At 48.3% G+C, this 20,319-nt stretch overlaps 2 protein-coding genes across 3 annotated transcripts in view; both read left to right on the top strand.

Annotated features, from left to right (window-relative positions):
• Positions 1-369: 369 nt before the first annotated feature.
• tmem248 (transmembrane protein 248) lies at positions 370-8,961 on the top strand. The gene is made up of 7 exons (XM_076031945.1): positions 370-726; positions 1,470-1,628; positions 1,764-2,052; positions 3,775-3,925; positions 4,608-4,791; positions 5,894-6,037; positions 6,126-8,961. The coding sequence occupies exons 1-7, from the start codon at positions 724-726 to the stop codon at positions 6,144-6,146; spliced, it is 951 nt and encodes a 316-aa protein (XP_075888060.1). The 5' UTR covers positions 370-723; the 3' UTR covers positions 6,147-8,961.
• A 4,119-nt stretch (positions 8,962-13,080) lies between these two features.
• Positions 13,081-20,319, top strand: part of doc2b (double C2-like domains, beta) — a 69,102-nt gene continuing 61,863 nt past the window's right edge. For both annotated transcript variants that reach the window (XR_012927355.1, XM_076031980.1), the window contains exon 1: positions 13,081-13,769. Coding sequence is in view for 1 of the 2 variants with exons in the window: in XM_076031980.1 (XP_075888095.1) it covers positions 13,424-13,769 (346 nt within the window). In the remaining variant the exon portion in view is untranslated. The remainder of the gene's footprint in view (positions 13,770-20,319) is intronic.

Here is a 20,319-nt window from a genome sequence, read left to right as displayed (position 1 = left end):
GTAGCTGTTGTATACTGTGTCGGTTCAAGTTCCTCTTATGCCCAATAAATGACATTTGCATTATTTTATTTTCAAAAACAACGATGCGCGTGCGTCTCTATTATTATTATTATTATTATTATTATTATTATTATTATTATTATTATTATTATTATTATTATTATATATTTTGTATATTTTTTATTATTATTATTATTATTATTATTATTATTATTATTATTATTATTATTATTATTATTATTATTATTATTTAGATTCCGACGGTATTTGAATGCCGCATAAAACCTCCAGCGGTTTGTAAACATGTCGAATCTGTCCTCTCTCGTGCTCTGCGTGCGCGTGACCACAGTTCAACCAATGAGAGCGCTCAAACGGCGACAGTCCACTGTGTCGAACAGATGACGGCTGGGAGGAAGCAGTTACTCCACTGAGCGGACTGTCTCTTCTTTTTTACTCGGAGCTGTTGCAGCGAACTTTGAGGTTAACAATGGGAAGGAGCCCATGTTCAGTCTCCGAAGCCCTGGCCGTGTCCACCGACCGACGACTTCTGTGTTTCCGTGTTGTTTTCGGAGTGCACTACTAGCTTTGGGGAGACCAGGCGACTCCAGCAGCAGCGTACAGGCTAGTTAGCTCGCTAGCTCGCTACGCAACCACAGCGCTGCCTTGTGCGCTGCTCGCAACAGACCTCCCAGCTACTGTCAGTCGCATGCATAGAGCGAAATCATGGTAAGAACCTTCTAACGTTGTTATGTATTCACTTGATTGTCAACCAATGCGTTTACCCAACGCTTGCGGCTATTTGACTGCGATCCCACCTCGCTGTTGTCACATCTTGTCACCGAGCCAGGTAGCTAGCTGGTCGCGCTACAAGGTCGACGGCCACCACCGGCTGCGATCTCTTGACGCTCGACGGAGACTATGCTAAACGACAGGTGGAAAAAAATACCCTGCATTCTCCGACTTTGTGGAGCGCTTGTAGCAGTCGTTTTTAATCGACGAGCCTTGAGCCTTTGGTTGCTCACGGCGTTTGAAGGCAAAAAAATAACACTGTTTTGACCCTGTGTTCTGAAAGTGCCACACTACATACAACGCTGGAGGAATCCAGTTACATTTCATTGGAACTGCTGCCTGCGCCGCAGTCGTTAAAAACATCTTGGTTAACTGGTCTGTGTTGTCTTCGTTAAGTCCAGAATGCCACGAGCGGTTTCGTATAGACAGTCAAAGCTTGTCACTTGACCCTGAGGCTCACTGTCTGTTTTTTCTTTTAAACATATTTTGCTGGAGTCTGACGCCAGTGAGCTGCACCTTGAAAGCACTGACAGATAAGGGGGCTTGGTGTCTGTGATATGAAGTTGTGTCGACTTGTGCTCCTTTGCACATTGTGACCTGATGGAAGCCAACATGATCAGACTTTCTATACTGGACTTTTTTATTCACTGTGACGTATGTGTGTGTTTCTCCATGTCCAGGTTTATCTGTTAAATCCCATAGACAACCTGCGAGGCTACATTAACAACCGTCCGCCGCTGGTTATTTTTATGATCAGCGTCAGTGCTGTGGCCATCGCCTTCCTCACAATTGGCTACTTCTTCAAGATAAAGGAGATCAAGTCTCCAGAGCTGGCAGAGGTAAGTCACAAGCGACTGTGTAATCAGTTAGTGGTTCACTTTCATTGTCACTTTGTCACCTGAACTGATATCCAACGATCTTGGGCGTTCACTGTTCAGGAAGTAAAAGCCATTCCGAACGTTTTCTCCTTGCAGGACTGGAACACCTTCCTGCTGCGCTTCAACGAGCTGGACTTCTGCGTGTCAGAGAATGAGACGATAAAACATGGCCTGAACGAGTCGACCACGCCTGAGAGCATGGTGGTGACCAGCGGCCAATCCCGTCCGAGCACCCAGGTGCCCCTCCTGCTGGAGGACTCGGGCCCCATCAATATCTCGGTTCCCATCACCCTCACGCTGGACCCCCAGCGTCCGTTCGGCGGGTACTCTCGCAACATCACCCACCTGTACGCCACCGTGCTCGGACAGCAAGTCGGCCTCTCCGGTAGGTTGTGAAGATTTGCTAATCTCTGTAGTAGATGCATATTTCCTCCGAAGGCCACAGCTGACACGCAGAAACATTCTTGAAACACAGATGGCAACCTGGGAAATACACCGAGACACTAACCAGCATTTATTTGAATGTTGGTTTCATCTGAAATGCTTATAGAAGAGTCGAGTTTCATCGAGAACAGATTGCAGCTACTCAATCTGACTGTAGAACCGATTCCAGCTGTACACAGTTGCCAACTGTGTGAGTTACTCCTGAAAGTTAAACTGTTCCACTGAACGTAACATTGCACTTCTTGTTTGTAAAAACCACTGTAACCTGCATGACCCAATTTAAAACATGATTGTATTTGATGGATCAGGTTACTGTTGAAAATTTCAGAAACTCGGTGCCGTTAAGTTGCTTTTTTTTCACTTTCATATCGGTGGGTTTCAGTACCAGAAGTGTTGCCATGGCCTGTGTTTGACAAATGGTCTTCCTTTGATGGGCAGTGTTTGTCCATTTGTTAAACTAAAGATGTTTCCTGCCCTCAAACATTGGCGGTGCTGTGCAGTGCCTCTGCTCCAGTGTTCCAGGTGTAAAGGGACTGTGCAGCGAATGCAGCTGGCCTCAAGCTTAATTATTCTCGGCTTGTTTTGGTTTGTGTGTTTAATGTTAGAATTGTCCCTGGTGTTGTTGTTGCCATGGCCTCCACATCCCCCACGTACAAAACGCACAGAAAACGCTTTAATCACTTTTCAGAGTTAGTTTAAATGTTAGAGCTCTGCACAAACCTAAAGGAAATAATCGAGTTTCTCAGTCAGATGTTTAATGTCATCCAATATTTCATTAAACTGAACGAAAAACCTTGTAGACTTTATTGATTTGGTGTCTTGCGAAGATCAAGGTTTTCCAACATGAAAAATATAATTAAGTCTGACGCATAAACCTGTGAAACGGGGGGAAAAAATCATTGCTGTCTCTCCTCGGATGAAGGACGATAACCTTGCACTAAAGGCACCACACACTGATACAAATACAGCCCAGATTGTCTTTATTTCTGATTGAAGCCCCATCCCTGAGTGGACGCGACGGTCACAAATACCTGCCTGGTGTGGCAGAATATCAAAAGATGTTTTGACTGTGCAACAGTGTGTGTGTGTGAAGTAATCCATCTGCAGTATTTGACCCAGAAAATCCTTTTTTCCTTGTTTCTCCTGCCCTTGTTCGTCAGCTGCAACGTTCATCAAAGGTTTGGACGTTTGCCAGAAGTCAAGCGTGGTGTTTGCGCGAAGCCACAGAACGGACAAGTTAAAGTCCATAAATCATTCATCGGCCGGTGCAGATGCTCTCTGATGAGGCTTCTGAACACTAGCCAGTAGAGTTATTTATAGGCCACCTCCGTCCTGCCCCCTGATCACCTCAGCGGTTCTTCTATGTAAGACCACCGGTGCCGCTGCCTTAGTTCACTCAGGTCTGCCGCTGAACCAGTTACTATGTCAACGCTCTAATAATTGCATTGCAAATCTTCTTAATAAGCCCCCATGTTGTGTTGTCAGAGTCCCTCATAATCCCCAGCAGTTATTTCAGCATCGGCGCCAATTAGCCGACGCTACGGTCCGGGGCCTGTCGTACAAATGTAATAACGGCCAGCAAGCTTTTTTTTTCAAAGTGCTCCTTGGCCTGTTTGTTTTTTAACAGTGTGTTCTGTTCCCATGCGCTGTTTTCCCCGTGTAGGCCGGGAAGCCCATGAAGAAATAAACATCACCTTCACCCTCCCTCTATCTTGGAACTCGGACGACTGCGTGCTGCACGGACACTGCGAGCAGGTGGTGTTTAGCACGTGCATGACCATCTCGGCGGCCAGCAATATCTTCCCAGTCACAGTGTGAGTTGGCCGCCTCGTCACGACGCACTGTGTGCGTCTCCACAAAGCTCCAGGAATTTAGGATGGGCGAAGAACAAAGATGTTGAGTTTTTCATCGTCTGCATTTCACAGACGCCGGGCTCTCTTGCGGCGTAGTTGTTGAGTTTGTGTGAGGCCGCTTCACACCACTGGGTGTCTGTGGTATCACAGGAATCCCAGAAACCTTGTCCATGTGTACACCAGCTCAGACAGACAGTTAACGACGCAAGACCGCCAGAGGAAATGATGTCGCGTAGACTTTATTGTTCCACATTTGACGACGGTAGCGCCACCGGCCATTGTGGGACTGTCGTTCTATCGAGGTGTCGTGTCATCAGCACGGCAGCAAAACGACAGTAGGAACCGTCGGCAGCACCGTCGTTTAGACTCGGGCGGGCACGTTTAGTTTCATCGGAAGTCAGACAGGGAGGCGCGCCGGTGGTCCATCGTCTTCCCCCGAGCGGACGGCCGCTTTGAATTCATGTCAAAGGACACTTGGAGCGCAAACCGAGCCCGTTTACTGTCAAGCAAGTTATTGTCATGTTGCAGCATGTGTGATCATTCTAAAAGAAAGCCACAATTGCCATCATTTTCATTTAGAATATTTATTGAACGGCCGCAGTGTTGACTTTTTGGGGGCTTGTTTGGTGTGGGGTCATTGTAGGCAGCCGCCACACTGTGTGCCGGAGACGTACACCAACGCCACCTCCTGGTACAAAGTCTTCACCACGGTCCGCGACTCGGACACCAAATACAGCCAGGACTACAACCCCTTCTGGTGTTACAAAGGAGCCATCGGAAAGGTGTACCACACCCTCAACCCCAAGCTCACCGTCATCGTTCCAGACGTGAGTTGCTTGAGTCGGACGGACGCGAGTGAACTTTTTTTGATTTTGTTCCGTTGCTCCTCCCACAAATTGTTGGTGCTTACTTTGAAGCTGGTTTTTCTTCGACGACGCCCATCTTTGTTCCTTCTCAGCCTGTCAACATTTTACCACGTTTTCTCAAGGAGACGCACAATTTGTATTGCTAACCAGTAATTCTGGTTTCCAAACAGCGAGTTATGCTAATGGCCCATTCCAGTTACCATTTCTAAGCTGTGAACTTTCCAGTTTAAAAGGGCTCTCTACCACCTGTGGGGTTTTCCTGCCATTGCTGTATTGCCAAATTTCTACATCATCCTTATTTAATCCTCACTAAGATTTACACTCTATGACTCGGAATTCTATTTCAATCTTTTTGAAAAGTTTAATTACAGAGCTCAGGAAACAAGACAAAACAACCAGACAAAATCCGGGGAGCAAAAGAGTGATTATGCGGTGGAACGTTCAGGCAGTGTATGATTGTGCAAGTGGATACAGGAAGCCTTTTATTGAGGCCTTTGTGCCAGTGTTGGCTGATTGTTTCAGGATCACAGTGATTCCATTGACATGCAGCAGCAGCAGCAGGGTCTGACTGGTCCAGTGCACGGTTTGAAAGTGCACGCTGCCTGTGTGCCGCCACCTGATCTGGCACAGCTTGAACACACACACGCACCTTAGTGACTTTGCCTCCTACAGCTCTGCTCTCAGCCGGATAATGTACCTATTATTAAGTCAATCTTTATTTTTAATTACTTATTCCCGGGAAGCAGGCAAACACAATGAAGCCTCCAGGAAAAAAAATACTATCTATAATCTCCAGAAAGGAGCACATTTAGCTTTCTGCTAAATCTAGCATAGCATCTGCTGAAGCCTCTCAACAACAAGGTGGCCGTGAGGTGGCAAAATGAAATCTCTGTTATTAATGGTTTCAGACGCATTCCTTCAAGGAAGGAAGTAAAAGGTGAGAGGGGACAAAGCAAACAAACTATGATTTGAGAGCTCCCCATCATTGTTGTTCCTCTTGGCACTTTTCAACCCCCACCTTCTCTTTTTTTTTTTTCTTTTTTTTTTTTTTTTGCATCTCCAGGATGACCGATCGCTCATCAACCTTCACCTGATGCACACAAGCTACTTCCTGTTCGTCATGGTCATCACGATGTTCTGTTACGCAGTCATCAAGGGCCGACCGGGAAAAGTACGGCAAACCAACGTGGACTACTGCCCTGAGAAGGTACAACAACCGTGACGGCACACACAGCAAGTGAAGGTTGCGCGCTGGCCGCCGGCTGTAACTGCAAAAGCCATTCCTTCTGTTGCAGGTGGCGCTGTCTGACGGTTAGCAAGCAGGAGTCCCAGAGCTGTGTCAGAACTGTGACATGGACTTATGGACGAGAGGGAGGAAAAAAAAAAAAATACCAGTTGCCTATTGAACCCTGGGAATACAATAAGGGACACGCGCGCTCTGTGAATGCATTACTTTCGCAATGTTGGGTTTCTCCAACCAAAGATATACAAGTGCCTGTTTCCAGTCGTGTAAATATTGGTCGCCCTCTTCTTAACTGTTTCCTTTGCTCGCGCCCCCCTTTTATGCTCCGTCATAACACGAGGAAGGCAGAAACCACGGCCGAGGGCTGCAGACATTCTCGCCTTCCTTTGGCTTTAAGTTACCCAGCAAGCTCAATTCACAGTCAAAAAGAAAGCTTAAAAAAAATCAGAAATTCTTGCTGCAAAACTGCGCAGTGTGTTTTTCATCTCCTGTGTTGAAAATGCTTCATGTTGGGTTGCCTGGAGTATTTTGAGGACATATTAACATGTCGACACCAAACGATTTATGATTGAATGCACTTTAACAAACAAATTCAAAGTTGTTTCTCTTCACAAAATAAAAGTCCCTGAAACGATGGCTTTCTGCTCTGAATCTGGTGGTGGGGCTGCAGTGTTCCCCGTTTTTTTTTTTTTTTTTTTTTTTTTTTTGCTTTTTTAAGTTTTAACCTGGTCTTCTTTTCCTGGGTGGAATCAAACCAGGATCTTGCCTTATATGTTAAGTTGTCTCACTTGCTTAAAAAAGAAAAAGTAGAAAACTGTTGAAGATAAAAAAAATTCCGTCTGGCCGCCAGCGGTCGCGTCTTTCACCGCCATCCTTCCTCCAGTCTCTTCCAGTGTGAGAGAGGTCAGTGCGATGTTCATCCCGCTCATGTAAAGCAGGCTTTGTATTTATTTTAGGCGGCTCTTGCATAGCTGTTATTCACAAGAGATCATTTGCAATCCTTAAGTGCACATTTTCTTTTCCTCTTTTCCTCTTTTTGTCCGAGTTCACATGGAAACAGTCCCGAACTTTGCCTAAATCTTACGCCTGCGATAAAGATATCACTACTCAACGACTACGTCTTATTAATAGCATTATTTTGTTGTACAACAAAGTGTGCAAAAAAAAAGAAAACCCTGCAAGGCGTGCACGTGTATGAATAAGTTTGGGAAACATTGATGGCACTGCGGGTGGCTTTAGACTTTGACCTCTTCAAATGAACTTGTTTAAAAGTAAAGACAAATAACTTTATTTTTAATGTCTGCAGCAGCTGTCGTGTGTCAAATTTTTGTGAGTGCATCTTTCGTTGACAATCATTTGCTCGGAAAAGTGTAACAAAAAGTTACATAGAATCCAGTTTTGTTCCAGTTGCGCGTTATCAGACCGGGGAACAATCTGAATGGAAAACTGGAGAACCAAAAGTCTAAACACACCTTTGAGTTCTGTTTGCCTGACCTCTGTTTTTCTGATTTTGTTCCGTGAGTGGTGAACCCTCTGAATGTATGAAAATGATTCTTATGATTTTTTTTTTTTTTTTTAAAGGCTTTACTTGAAATGTCTTTTGTTTTGAAGGCTTCTCCATCTTGTGGCAAACATATTGTGCGTGTCAGCAAACAGTTGTTCCCACAGGAAGTGACACCCGCACCTGCCCCCGCCCCATACATACAAACTGAAGCGTGGACAAGTCTTCCTTTTTTTCTGAAGTGTTCCATATATACACTGAAACCCATCAATCTTAAGGTCACCCAGATTACCTGTGTGGGTGGGATGTGAGATTTGGCAGCTTCAATTGGACGGCTTTAAATGTGCTGTATCCAATGAAAAGCTTACATGGAGGAGCAAACCTGCCAATGTGATAAGTGTAAATATTGAAATTAACTGATGCTTTAAATGTTGTATTCCACCGTCACGCTCCAAAATAAATTGACCATGTCTATAGGGTTAATTTATCTGTTGAGACCTTACTTTTTTTTTCTTACCTCTGGTTTATTCTTCTTATTTCTACTACTTTTGCTGATGTTACGTGTAATTTACTACCCCCCCCCCCCACCCCCCAGAAGGTTATGCTATATGCCCAAGCAAAAAGATGTACTTGTTGATCCCAGGATGCACATTGAAGACATTCCCTGTTTATTTGCGCAGTAAAGCAGAAATTAGAGACGAGGACTAAAAAAAAAAAAAAAAAAAAATGCATTTAAATAGATAAAATCTGATAATAAAAAAAAAATCTTTTTTTTTTTTAAATCTTTCACTTAATATTATTTTTATAATATTTTGGACATGTCATATTATGTAATTTTTTTCTAATCATATAATTTCGCTGATTACATTTTGGAAAATGTCAGTTTTGGTCCTCCATGTACTGGCCAAACTATATCTGCTATCATTTGCATCTGTGTATATCAGTAAAATGCCTTAACATCGTTCACTTCCCTGTTAGTTCACTCCCACATATCCAATGACTCCTTCACTCCAAGACTGTGGACTATAAAGTTTGTCCAGGGCACATTCAGAGGAACAGGCGCGTCGAGGTCGGGGCTGGACATAGTACACCTGCTGCAGTACCACCTTATCTCTGCAGCAGGGCACAGTTCTCCTCAGCCCACCCTTGTGCACGTCAGCCTGTTCTCTCTATCATGCCTCAGTCGAGTTTGCAGGCCAGTGCTAAGCTGACTCTGTGCCTTCTGCACTCTGGAGCTGCAGCCTCCCAGGAGATACCGCATATGTGGGAGAAGCAAAGATTCAGCGTGGCTACAAGTGTCATTTCCCTCTTCCTGCCTTCCCCTTCGCCAAGTGGAACTGCTGTAAATGGACTTTAAGTAATTAAAAGAAAACTGCCTAAAGTTCAACGGTGTCTGAGACTTTCTTTTAACCTTGCACGACATCTGCCGGACGTCTCTTTTGTCTCCACTAGAAGGCACTGTTTAATAGTCTAAGGACTAACAGTCAGAAGGCCTTTTTTAAAATCTTAAGTAACTTCTAATCAGCTTAAATGAGAAATATGTGATAGCCACAACAACAAACCATATTTTTACAGATTGTTTTGTGCAACTGATAACTGAAAATCTGGAAACAAAAAGCGTTGAAGCAGTGCCATGGAGCTCTGTGCTGAGAGCAGACGGCAAAGGATCCTTTGTGTTGTGCACAGTGTGGTGGGAGGAAAACATTCTGTCAGTAATTTATTATCTTTAGTTGCACAGACGCGTGGGAGAGAAGCATCTTCTCTGTGTGCCTGGACGGTAAAAGGAGGAAGCTCAAGGACGGGAATACAAGAGTGGGTCAAGAGGAGTTCATATTTTCTGTTGGCAGCCTTTCAGCAGAACCAAAACAACAATGTTACTCTATGAAGGATAGCTTTTATCACTTTTTTTTTTATTTTTATGTTTTTAACGAAGAGTAGCAAATTGATATAAGCAAAAACAAGCCGGTATCAAAATCAAACTATTTGCAACTAGATGGCCAACTGGCCCCATACAGTACATCATGATCAGCAAACACTCTCAGAAGGTAGAAATGGAACAATAATGAGTGAAAATCATCTTTCAGTACGTTGCCCAGGTCAGTATGGCACCTTCATGACATCATCATTTAAACCCCGCCCACTCTGGAGGTTTCAGGCAATGCCTCAATTACAAGACCCGGATTCCTGCCAGAATTAAGGGCAGCGGTTCAGGCCTCTGCATGGGCCATTATGAAGTTTGTGAAGGGCAGTTTGAAAAGGTCACCCTCTACTCCCTCATTTGCTCTGAATTCCTGGGTGACGGCCATGGCAGATCCTCCTCGGAGCCCCTGTTAAGGGCCATTAATCACATTTTATCCAGACATGGCAGCCAATTTAGCTGAGTGTTTTCCCTCTCCCTTCTTATTTAATCTACTCTGCACAAACACGAGCACTGCTTTAGGACATGTTGGCAAAGTTGTTGCAAAGTTCCCTCTTTGAGGAGTTAATGATGAGCAGCCGAGGAGTGTAAAATGCTGCATTTCAGTTAAGTGTGGAGTTCGTTGGTACAACATCTCTGCTGGGGGGGGGGGGGGACATGGACGAAATCAAATACAGGGAATATAGTTAAACGTGCGACTAAGAAAGTTACATTTTTGTATGCGTTAGAAAATTCAACGACCACAATGCATTGCGCCACACCTGGCGTGCCAATCGAGTAGATTAGTTGAGACTGTGAGAGTGCATGTCGCCGTCAGCGGAGTTAGCAAACCGTTGGGTAACTCCGTCTTCAGGGCAACGTCGAGTAAAGACGAAGAAATGAACGCAAAAGGGAGGGGGCAGCTTCGAAATAAACGACACCGCTCGTTGCCCGTGTTCTTGATGGTAATTTGAGAATTTCTTGGAGAAGAAACTGGCACCAGTCTGTTCATGTTCACTCTCGGACGGAAGAAGCAGCGGCACCACCAGGCTTATTCCAGCAGGAGGCAGCACAGGCTCACACAGTCACCAACAGGTGGGTCAACCGAAGTCCTCAGAACTATGTACGTCCAGAAAACAGTATATGTAACCCTCTGTTTAGAGCCTCCTCTAAAAAGTAGTAATAAACTATAAGGAAACGAAAATCATCCTACATGTTTTGGAAACAATATGGTCTCAGGGGACAAATCAGCACCTTAACGTTCCCCTTTTTTTCACATTTTTCTGAACTATGAACTAGTTCATGTCGAAAGTATATCTTCCCAACACTGGCTAGGTTTTTCTTTCTTTTTTGAAATCACATGAGGCTTATATATATGTATATATATGTATATATATATATATATATATATATATATATATATATATATATATGTATATGTATATGATCTGGTTGTTTCTGCATTAATTCGAAGGTTTTCATAAGTTTTCATAAGTAATCTCTCAACGTCTGTCTCAACCAGTGCTGCAGTGTGTGTGTGTGTGTGTGTGTGTGTGTGTGTGTGTGTGTGTGTGTGTGTGTGTGTGTGTGTGTGTGTGTGTGTGTGTGTGTGTGTGTTATTACTATATCTTACTATTTAAAATGATTATTGCTAATACATTTAATGTGACACTATGGGTCACAACAACCACCTTTGAAAATCGCTTCATGAGCGCAGTTTGTTGCCAGCAGTGAACACAAGAGGGCAGTGCGTCGCAGTACGTGTTTCCCGCCGAACAGCGTTTGTGAATGGCCGTGTGCGACGACAGAGGAGAGGCTGACGCATCGAGTTCCACGTAAATCTGCAGGGAGGCCCTCTGCTGTTATGCAAGGCGCACAAATGTTGCTTTCCTCATTTAGGCGGATGAGTCACATGTGACATATTGTCAATGTGATCGACTGACAGTTTGGTGTCGAGTGGAAAGCTAAATAGATAAATAAATAAATAAATAAATAAATTGAAAAAGGCAGATGGATTTTAATTACCCAGAAAACTCCCTGGTTGTTGTTGGAGCACTGCTGCGTCTGGTAGTCTGCTCTCTGCGGATCGTGGGGCCGTGCTGCCGAAAAATGATCAGAGGCAGGGTCACCCAGGTGCCGCCGTGCATCTTCTCAGCAGTGTGAGGGGCCCCAGTGTCGGGTTTCTGGAGCAGCCTTGCAAAACGCAGCATATGGCGCGCAATTAGGGAACGTGCGATAACAGCGAGCTTTATGGTTTGTACACAGACGGGAGGAAATAAGTTGTTCAGTTTTTAAACAGACATGAGTGCATGAATGAAGGTATGATGGTGGAGATGCACGTGTACAGCTAAAGTTTTTTTTTTTCGCAGTTAAGTCTTCAGAATTTGAGAGGTTGCAAATGTATTACTACAGACTGGATAAGTCCAGACAACTTGGATACATTTTTAATTACCATCATTTCCCCCCTTCATTTTAATGTGATGTGACGTGGTGTAGACAGTTCTTGACCAAATTTTGCTCTTCATCTGTCTTCACCTGAGATCAGTGGAGCAAGACGTTGAGGTGAGTGTCCATCATCAGAACATGCTTCAGGTTTCCACTGCTTGTGATTCAATCAGCCTCTGAAAGCAGATGAATGTCAATCAGCTTTTTTCCCCCTCCTTCAAAAATGTTTTCCATCACCTCCTGGAGATCCTGGAGGTGTTTCCTGGTTGTCTGTGAGGTTCATGACTGTTGAGACACTCTGACTCCATCACCATCAGATTTACAAATATATGAACCCACAGTTTGACAGCAAGGGCTAGCTTGATTTGTGGCAGCGGCAGGTAGTGGTAGCACTTACTATTTTCTGCCATCCACTCTTGTTGCCGGTGTCTGAGGCAGTTGCCACTGCCCTGACGCGCATCTGCTGCTGTTATGGGCCTTTGTTGTCATTTTAATTGAATAAAGCAGTTGTTGCATTAGACTCGCTGACAGTATGATTTCATGATTACACAATTTCATTTCTGCATTCATTTGGTTTTCTTTATTAATCTCTCAGTTGCCATGTGTACCTCACGGAAACGCACGTGCGTGTGCACAGTGGCAGCTGCCCCGCAGAGGTTAAGATAGATGTTGAGAAAATAATTGTGAAAACCTCGCAAATTAATGAAGCCGGTCCGTCATAATGGAAAACAAGAGGTCCTCATTCTGATCCTGATTGTACAAACGGTGGTCCTTGGTCAATTGGTTTGTGCGGGGGGTGGGGGGGGGGTGTTCTGATTAAAGGAATGTGGTTGGCCCTGAGTGGAGGAGGAGTGGTGATGGATGGCTGGCTGTATGGAAGGAACACTGCACCTACTGTGCGTCATGGCTCCAGGGACACCAGACCACACGTCCGTCTCCAGACCCAGTTCTGCTCGCCACCACCGCCCACCCCCCACCCACCACCACCCCCCGACAGATGGATGAGGCTAATATCATAATTAAGCGCCTCGGCCGACGGTTCCTGTTTACCGCCCGGTTGCTAGGCAGTGACATCAGCTGATCCCTCCCTCCATCCCTCCCTCCCTCCCTCCACTCTAATCTCTTCCCTCTCCCTCGCGCTCCCTCACACACAAACACCGCCTCTCCGCGCTCTCCCTCTCTCAGATCAGGCAGCGCCGACGGTGGGCAGCGTGCTCGGGCTGCAGGAACGGCAAACGGGGGAGGGTCGCTGGGCTGCGCAGACGGCATGGTCTGGGTCTGAGCAGAGGCTCCGCATCACCTGGACGCACCCAGGACACCACCCGCCCCCAGCCAGGAGCAGCAGGAAGAGGAGGCGGAGCAGGGGGGGGCGGCTCTGTTTACCTTCTCTTCTGTTTCCCCCCCTGTGGTTATTTCCCTTTTTTTTTTTTTTTTCGGGAGCTCTTTGTTTCTTTCTTCCTTTCTCACCTGTTAGTTTTGGGAGTGGGCTCCGGACTGGACCGCATGCATGACACAACGCAAAGGCGAGAAACCCACCATCAGCATCCAGGAGCACATGGCCATTGACGTGTGCCCTGGTCCCATCCAGCCCATCAAGCAGATCTCAGACTACTTCCCCCGGTACCCGCGGGGCCTCCCCCCCGCCGCGCCCCACCAGGCCAGGCCGCCGCTCAGCTCCGCCCTCCCCGCCACCGCCGCCGCCTCCTCGGCCGCCGCGGCCGAGAGCGAGCAGCCCGATGAGGACAGACCTGAGCGGCCGTGCGGCGGAGCCTCCGCCTCCGCCTCCGCCTCCCCGCTGGCGGCCCGGAGGGACGAGGAGCCCGACGTGGAGGGCTACGACTCGGACGACTCCAGTGAGTGAGCGGCCGCCGTCCCGCTGCTGTTTGACGCCGTCGCACCCGCAAAACCACGCGCGTTTGCCTTTCAGCTCCTCGTCTCTCCCAGCACATTTGTCATTTTTGTCTTTTTCTTTAGTGTTGCCAGACATCCCTCCATCCCCCCATTTCATGTCCTCCTGCCTCGGGCTGCGTGGATTTTGCAGGCGTACATGTTGCGTGTCCTTGTGTGTGCGCGCGTCCCCCCGTGCCGCAGCTAACTCTTTGCCTCTGAGTCGACAGACAGCCAACTGTTGCTGCCGCGAAGAATCCACCCCCTCCTCCCTCCTCCTCTCCCTCCCCTCTCCCTCTCCTCTGCTCCTCCAAATGAAAACATGATTATAATTTTTTTTCTCCCCATTTTGTTGAAGCAGGAAATTGTGCGTCTGCGTGTGTGTTCATGTTGCCACAGGGTGCTCGGTCCAAGCCGCTGTTGAGTCGACTGAATGATTCATGGCTTCTCGTTAAAGCTCCAAATTAGTCGCGGCTTTTTGCGCCTGCAGAGACTCGTTTGCGTAGCGTCAAGTTCCGCCTCTCTGACCGTAGTGTGTGTGTGTGTGTGTGTGTGTGTGTGTGTGTGTGTGTGTGTGTGTGTGTGTGTGTGTGTGTGTGTGTGTGTGTGTGTGTGTGTGTGTGTGTGTGTGTGTGTCACAGATGGGTGCCTCCTCTTTTGACCAATATTTTATTCTTTCACTCCATCGGCTGTGAGTGGACAAATAATAATGTGAATTAATAACATGCAGCGTGGCGGCAATGGTGGCGGCTGCTGGAGCAATAAGAGTCTGCAGAGATGGAAGGAGATTTCTGCCACCATGAAAAGCTATTTTCCCCGGCAGCAGACGTCTTATTGGAAAGAGGAAGTAATACGACAGTGTGCAGCGGGCGAGTTAATGCGGCGGCGCCGTGGAACCCGCCGCCACTTGCACCTCCTGTGGTGATTCCGGGCGGCGAGGTCCCTGCATCATAACCCCCCCAACCCCCCACCAGTTCGCTCTCGCATTCAGGACTCAGGGGTCAGCGGCGACGGGCGCTCACACGTGCACGTGACGGGAGGTTAACGGGTGGCGGCAGCGCAGCTTCTCCAGCAGTTAATCCATGCAGAGCGGCACGTGGGCGGTGGGGGGGGGGGGGGGGCGCTTAGGCCTTCTCTAATCCAGACTGGACAGCACTGTGGGGGAGGGCGGGGGACATGATGGAGGGAAGGGAAGGTGAGTTCCAGCTCGCCAGATGTTGCCTGCTGGTTTGTTTCCTAGCCTTGCAGAGTGCAGGGCGTCTCTGCAAGGCTAGGCCTCGCGGGGGCGCCGCCGCCGCCGACCTGTTGACGGGCGGCAGGCCCGGCGGCAGGTCCGGCGGCACGCGGGCGCACACGCCTGCAAGACGTCTCCGGCGGTGGCGCTGTGACACGATGGATGTTGTCAAGCACCGGGTAATACTTGTGATCCCTAATCTCAGTCGTCCGGCTGCTCGCAGCAAATCAGGGATTTGTGCCTCAGAAGGTGGAGTGAGTATATGAGCTGCACGCTCGCTGGTTTGATCCTCTCGCCCAGCCACCGCCACCACCACCGCCCCTCCCCCTCCGCCGGAGCTGCGGCGCACTCACTCACTCACTGGCTTCATGCACTCTATGAAGGGTGGATTATTCCCCCCCCCCTCACCGTCTCCCTGCGCTTTATTATCGTAGTCACGGTCCGAGCGTTTGTTTCAAGGCGTATCGCTGCTCAAAGAAAAAACCCCAGTGTGTTGCGTCGCCCTCTTCCTGCAATACAGGCAGCGACGTGTTCAGTGGAAAGTGACCATGTTGTTGTTTTTGCTTTTAGGTTTATCAAATCTTCCACATAGTGGATGCATTGTTTGCAAATCAAGTCATTTGTGTTCAGTGTGAGAAACGTGTGGCGTCGCACAAAGGCAGTTTGAAATAACACGCTGGAGCTTTCATCGTGATGTAGCGCCGTGACATTTCTGCTAGCGTGGGAATCTCTGCCCTGCCCTCGGCGACCTGGTGGCCGGCGGCGATGCCAGCCAGCTGATACTGTCGGTCGGCTGTGGAGCTTCATTATGGAGATGGTTGGAGACCAGAGGCGTTTTTAGGCATATGCCACCTATGCGGTTGCAATGGGGACCCCCTGGTGGAGGGTTTTTTGTTAGTTTGTTTTAATTCTGGATATGTTATTGATGTTATTTTGGGAGGGAGGATTGCAATTCAGTCTGAACGTTTTGCATCTGCAGTCCAGTGAAGTTTTAAAACTCCTGTCGGGCACCAGGTTGGGTAGAAGCGCCACTGTTGGAGACGCATCGTCCCAGTTGTCGAGTTTGGCTCTTCAGCCCCAACCCCCCTCTGTCAGCCGCACCCCTCGTTTTTAGGGCAAATGTTCTGTTTGTGTTGTTTCAGTTTATGGCACCGAATCTCCTGCCGCCCGAGGAACGAGTCAATGTTTGTGAGTTTCTCCAGTGCTGAGTAGAAGTATCATCGCATGAACAAACTCAGAGTCCTCAGTGAGAAGCTGTGCAGGCAGTGCGACGCAATCAGGGGGATAACAGCAGCTCTCTCTCTCTCTCCCTCTCTCTCTCTCTCTCTCCCTGTTTCTCCCTCTCTCTCTGTCTCTATCTCTCTCTCTCTCTCTCTCTCTCTCTCTCTCACTCTCACTCTCACTCTCTGTCTCTCTCTCTCTCTCTCTTTCTCACCCCGCCTTCGAGTGGCGCTGCTCAGAGGAGACACACAAACACCTTTGCCTCTAGTTGTGATCAGGAGAAGGGAGGGAGGGAAGTGTGGGGAGGTCTAAACACACACACACACACACACACACACACACACACACACACACACAAACCTGGCGGGAACCCAGAGGAAACCAGTTGACTTATAAAATCACCCCAAATCACATAGTTGTTGCTTTAAATTACATAAATTCCTCTGCTTATTTTGATTTATTCAATTCAATTTTCTTATTTCTGAAATTTCAACCACATCTGTTCGGCCAAATCGAAAATTAATCAACCAGCTGGGTTGAGTTGGAGGTTGTTGACCTCATGCCTGACTGGACTGATGATCACTGCGACGCGTTTCAACTCTCAATCTGCCTCCGTTTGTATCCAACCTATCTGCTCTGTCCAGTGACAGGCTGGTTTATCTATTTATTTCTCATTTTCTGCTATTTTCTCCCACCCTGATAACACTCGGCGATCCTGATAGGACCCCGGCTCGCTGCCGCCCGGGTGATAAAAAGCACAAAAACCCGGCCGCAGTGTTCAGTGTGCGGCCGGTCTGCTCCGACCAGCAGCCCCCCGCGTCCCTGCTGTGGTTTCTGCCTGATGCGTGGAAGCCGGGCGTCGACAGACACAAGCCCGAGCCACTTTCTCTTCCATTTCCTTGGTTGCCGGGGTGACGAGCGCCGAGTCCCACTGCACGCGGTGTGGGATTGGTTGGCTTGATATGATTTGACCCCGTCGCCTCGCTGAAAAGTTGAGATGTTTTCAACTTGCGCACCCGCTGGGAGCGCTTGCACAGCGCTGCATGTGTATATTTGTGCAGAAGGCAGGAAGGGGGGAAAAAAGAAAGATTGCAGATGAGATGTATGCTGTAAATCCAACTCAATGCGTTTTGGACTGGCTGCGTTTCAAGCTGGGCTTAATGCCGCAGAGTCTGTCGGCTTTCTCTTTTTGTGAGCAACAAAAGTCCCTGTTGGAAGCCAATTTTTTGGCTTCCAATCAGACCAAGAAGAAAAAAGCCTCAGTAGACTTGGACATAATACCTGCTGGGGAAGGGACAACTGTTGCTGTTCAGTGTAGAGCGAGTCATGTAAAATCAGTTCAAGGGATTCAGCATTAGAAAAATGCATGCGTGCAAAAAGAAAAATATTGATACAATTAACACCTGAGGTAGTTTCATCTGCTGCCTTGTATCTGGTGAAACATCAACAGACACCTTCCTGCCTTTGCCCCCCCCCCAATAAGTCAATTACAAACATCTGCCTGAGCATCACCTTCACATCGATGCAGCAACGCAACACTTCCCCCGGAAAAAAAATAAGAGGGGAAAAAAAAACCAGCAGCACATGGATGCGGGCCAAGGCAGCAATTAACTGTAAACAAATATTGAGTCCTGCACGCTCATCAGCCGCCTCACCTTCAGCGCTGATGCATCTAATCAAGGCCGGCACTGCGAAAAAATAAATAATAAATGAATAACAAGTGGCTGTTTGGGTCTGATGCAACGTTCCGGATAATCCCAAGCTGCTGCTGCTGCTGCCGCTGCCTCTGCTGCTGCCGCTGCCGCTGCCTGCTGCCATGTGGGGTTTAGAGGGAGAAAGACACGCAAACAACACCCAACTGCGGCAGGACGAGGTGGAGATATCTGGAGCTGGTGATGCTCAACAGGTGGCGCAGGGTGTGTGTGTGTGTGTGTGTGTGTGTGTGTGTGTGTGTGTGTGTGTGTGTGTGTGTGTGTGTGTGTGTGTGTGTGTGTGTGTGTGTGTGTGTGTGTGTGTGTGTGTGTGTTGGGAGGGAGATGGCAGTACTTTCCAAAAGTCAAATTATCAGTAATATAAATCTGGTTGTGGTTACACACAGTCCACACCTCAGAAGTTGTTTTTTTTAACTTCCTGGTGGTTTTCATCTTTTTTAAAAAAGCAAAAACTGCTTCAGAGGCTGCAGGTCAAACCTGGAGAGAGAGAGACAGAGAGAGAGAACTTCCTGTTTGTGATTTAAAAGAGCCGTCAATGGCCTAAATTGGCTCGATGAGTGGCGCCGTGGGACTTGATCCAGTACCTGCGCGGCTTCCTCCTCCGTGCTCTCCCCCATTGAGTCAAACTGCAGAGGACCTCCTCAGTCAGCACCGCCGCCCTGCTGGCTAATCTGCATATTTTCAACTCAAATCTTGATTTTAATTGAAAGGGAAAAGTGCAGAGGCCTGCTGAGCCCACCCCACCCCACCCACTGATCCAGAGGACACGGTGGCGTTGATCGGACCCATTTGTGCGTGCGGCTCTTCTGGCCGCATCCGTTAGGCCACTGGGGGGGGGGCTGCAGAGGGCGTGAGCTTTGCACCTGGTGTGACCCGGTGGGCCCAGCCGGCCCCCTGTGTTCCTCCGAGATAAGCCTTGAGGGCCCGGTGTGTTGACAGGAGCGCTGAAGGCGGAGTTAATGTATGCACACACTGCTCTCTCCGGAGAGTTGCTGCTGCCGCCATCTCAGATCGCAGCTTCACTCCCTGGCTTTTATTTCCCACAATCTCCTCGGTGTCTGTCAGTGATGAAACCGGGCCGGAGACATAAGGCGAGCCTGCTGGAAACACGGAGACGTCAGGTGTCTACTGGCAGAGCTTGTCAGAGGATTGTCTGGAGGGTTTGAATGAGGACCGACTGGATAAATGGGTTTTTTTTCCAGCGTATTTATTGTGTATCCCAAAAAAAAAAAAAAAAGATTTGGATTGGGGGCAGTTGGAGTTAGTGAGTTAATCACACAGTCAACAGTCTGTAAACTCACTGTGTAGAACTCGGTCAAGAAGACGGTTTGGAGTCCAGCAGCGGCCAAGATGTCTGCGCTTCTTCTTCCGCTTCCTTTTTTTCCCAGTCGGTCTAACAGCTCCGCTTGGCACAGCCAGGATGGTGTCGGAGCCATGCTGAGCTCCACAAAGGCTCCTCACAAACATATGTGTGGTGCAGCCTGGGAACGGCCGTCTTCGTTCTGCGTGACACCGAGGGGATTATCCAGTGAAGACAATAAATAAATAAGTACCTGCTGCTGTCCTTCAAGAGCAGCCACCCCCCTGACCAGAGGCCACTTCCTGGGCCCTCATTACAAACGTCCCTGGGGCCCGATGTTGCTCCGCTCAGTGTGAGGAGTGACCCCGGTGTGATGCGGCCCGTCTGCGGCCCGCCGCACCGTAGTAGTGACTCACCGCGCCGCTGCGTCCCTCCCCTCCGCTCCGGCCGGCCCTCGGCCTCCCGCACCACCAGGAGGTAATTATCACCGCCGGTGTCGTCCCTCCATCAGGTGGCCGCTTTGATCCCACCCTCCACCCCAGTCCCTCCCCCCGTCCTCCTCCCGCTAAGCGCATTATGTAATGAGAATTCCGGCTATTACTCAGGCGTCCGGTAGATTCGGTTTGGCTCGACTTGGTTCACGTGAGTGCGTTGTTAAATACAGCCGCTGCCACGCGCTGTCGTTTTCTCTCCCTCTCTCTTCATTTTTGTTTGTTTTTTGGGGGGGGAAATGGAAGAATTCACCTGTCGTGTTTCCTCCAGGAGAGCCTCACCGAGGAGACTCGGCTCCATTTGCCCAAATTGCAAATCCCTTCGTGTGGGACCGCCGCCGCTCTGCCCACAGCCACAGAGTGATGAATAATAACTAAACTCACTTAGCAGCTGCTTTATTGAGTGGCCTTGGACAGTCTGCCGCTACTTTCTGTTGGCCCCGCCCCTTCCCCTCCTCGGTGCACGTTAACACTTCGTCTCACACACGGATTGCTGCGGATACGTCTGAGCCTTTTCTAGTGGGTCTCAAAACGACCAGGCCAATCAGTGTTTTTTTT

This window comes from Nelusetta ayraudi, unplaced genomic scaffold (genome assembly GCF_046127955.1).
Source record: "Nelusetta ayraudi isolate G7.1 ecotype Tasmania unplaced genomic scaffold, CSIRO-AGI_Nayr_v1 ptg000033l, whole genome shotgun sequence".
NCBI lineage: Eukaryota > Metazoa > Chordata > Actinopteri > Tetraodontiformes > Monacanthidae > Nelusetta > Nelusetta ayraudi.
The sequence above is the reverse complement of the archived record's forward strand: the minus strand, read 5'-3'. Positions and strand labels throughout refer to the sequence as shown.